Raw genomic sequence first — 2,288 nt, forward strand, 5'->3', positions numbered from 1 at the left:
GTGGACAAGTCAGCGAAGAATGAAGGACATGGAGACAGCCTTCAGTTGATCAGCATAGCCAAGTTCTCTTCTTTTTTTATTGCCCTGTTACAACTGTATTTATACTACACGATTCTATAAGCATGCTTGTATAGTCACATCATGTTACGTTTTGGGTCCTCCCTTGACCTTCGTACTCACTGCCTCTTAGCTGCCGGCTTTGGAGGCCGCCAGGAGCTTTGCCCAAGCACATTCGCAGGTGCCTGCCCCCCTTAGGGTGGACGAAAGCCGCAGAACACGGGTCTGGGCCATGCGGGCGAAATTGCGTTGCCCAAAAGGTGCTGGGAAACTTTTCCAAGCTTGCATTCCTTTCCCTCTTCCTTCCCACCTCCTCCTCCTTTCTTCTTTCTTACCTTAGTTGCTTCCTAAATACCTTTCTCCTTTTCACCCAGAGAAGAGTCTCTGGTCCCCTGGGTGGGCACCTGCTTTGTGAGACTAAGTCCAGCCCACAGTCCCTCCACAGCTCAGCCCGAAAGCCCCGGAGAAGGGCTCTGCCCCCTGAAATGCCCCCATCATCCTTACTTAGAGGCAGGCTTGTGCCACCCTCAGGTGGGCACTCAGCTAATTCCTGACACTGAGGGAAATTCTCATCATCAGAGAAGACATTTCACCAACAAATGGCCTTTCTCTTCCTTCATCTCTTTATTCTCCATAAAGCAGCACATATTGCTCAAAATTATATGTTTCACTTAAAAAGAAACTTCAGAGATTTCATTGTGGCTTCCGAGAGAGAAGACATGCAGGGCAGGTCTGTCTTAGACCAGTCAGCCCTGGGCCTGAGGCTCCAACCTGTTTAGAACAAGCGATGCCTTTTCCCCTGAACCAGTTCCCCAGGCTGAGTCGGTACAGCCATCCCGTGGCCCACAGGTGCCTGCAGCCCTGGCCAGTGCCGTCCCGTGGCCCACAGTTGCCTGCAGCCCTGGCCAGTGCCATCCCGTGGCCCACAGTTGCCTGCAGCCCTGGGCAGTGTCGTCCCGTGGCCCATGGGTGCCTGCAGCCCTGGCCAGTGCCATCCCGTGGCCCACAGTTGCCTGCAGCCCTGGGCAGTGTCGTCCCGTGGCCCATGAGTGCCTGCAGCCCTGGGCAGTGCCGTACCGTGGCCCATGGGTGCCTGCAGCCCTGGGTGGTGCCACCCCGTGGCCCATGGGTGCCTGCAGCCCTGGGTGGTGCCATCCCGTGGCCCACAGTTGCCTGCAGCCCTGGCCAGTGCCGTCCCGTGGGCCATGAGTGCCTGCAGCCCTGGCCAGTGCCGTCCCGTGGGCCATGAGTGCCTGCAGCCCTGGCCAGTGCCATCCCGTGGCCCACAGTTGCCTGCAGCCCTGGGCAGTGTCGTCCCGTGGCCCATGAGTGCCTGCAGCCCTGGGCAGTGCCGTCCCGTGGCCCATGGGTGCCTGCAGCCCTGGGTGGTGCCACCCCGTGGCCCATGAGTGCTTGCAGCCCTAGGCCATGGGGCCACAGCCCTTCCGATGCCCAAGCATTGGAGGGCCTGTTCCCACTCCTGGGCTGTGGAGACAGACTGAGTTGTTCACTCCCACAGAGATTCAGACCCATTGACCTCCGCACATCTAATTCTGAAAGAAGTGGGGCCCGGATTCTGACGTGGCTCTGAGAGGACTCAGGAGGGGGGCAGCTAGCTCTTGGAGGCTCTGACATGGGGGCGGCAGGACAGGAGAGCGGTGGACTAGTGTGGGGTGTGTGAGGGAGGAAAAGCAGCAAGGTCTCCCAGAGGTCTGTGAGGGAGAGGCAGGAAGAAGAGTCTGTGGCCCCAGTGGACCACAGTTTGCCATATGGTGTGTGTGTGTGTGTGTGTGTGTGTGTGTGTGTGTGTGTGTGTGGAGCATGGTGAGCTTGCTCAGACTTCGACAAGGAGAGCAGTACCATCTCAGAAAGCTGAGGTGGGGGTGACTCAGGAAGCAGGAAATCTTTTTTGAAGCTGCTGTAAAAATCCGAAAGAGCAGAGAGGGCTCTGCACCTCAGCACTGGCAGGGCAAAGGATGAAAAATGTTTACCCACAATCCCCATGGGTCCGTTTCTTTAAGAAAGGCCACCTGGTGAGCCGTCCCAGCTCACACCATCTCCTCCCTGTCTCCCCAGGACCAGCTCTCCGAGCCGCGCTCCCCAGCCAACGGCGACTACAGAGACACGGGAATGGTCCTCGTCAACCCCTTCTGTCAAGAAACACTGTTTGTGGGGAACGATCAGGTATCCGAGATCTGACCGCAGCCGCCCTCGCTTTGCCATGCCCTGCC

At 58.1% G+C, this 2,288-nt stretch overlaps 1 protein-coding gene and 1 pseudogene across 2 annotated transcripts in view; one reads left to right on the top strand and one right to left on the bottom strand.

Moving 5' to 3' along the window:
* The window catches only part of LOC102432682, a 4,972-nt pseudogene extending 3,828 nt beyond the window's left edge, over nucleotides 1-1,144 (bottom strand). The window contains exons 1-2 of the transcript XR_002828014.1: nucleotides 1,135-1,144; nucleotides 368-387 (exon numbers count right to left, since the gene is read on the bottom strand). The product of XR_002828014.1 is annotated as a cyclin-dependent kinase 11B pseudogene (transcript). The remainder of the gene's footprint in view (nucleotides 1-367; nucleotides 388-1,134) is intronic.
* The window catches only part of TMEM108 (transmembrane protein 108), a 21,407-nt gene extending 19,119 nt beyond the window's left edge, over nucleotides 1-2,288 (top strand). The window contains 1 exon segment of the mRNA XM_006109732.3: nucleotides 2,134-2,288. Coding sequence (XP_006109794.1) covers nucleotides 2,134-2,256 — 123 coding nt within the window. The 3' untranslated portion in view covers nucleotides 2,257-2,288.

This window comes from Myotis lucifugus, unplaced genomic scaffold (genome assembly GCF_000147115.1).
Source record: "Myotis lucifugus unplaced genomic scaffold, Myoluc2.0 scaffold_8, whole genome shotgun sequence".
NCBI classification, from domain to species: domain Eukaryota; kingdom Metazoa; phylum Chordata; class Mammalia; order Chiroptera; family Vespertilionidae; genus Myotis; species Myotis lucifugus.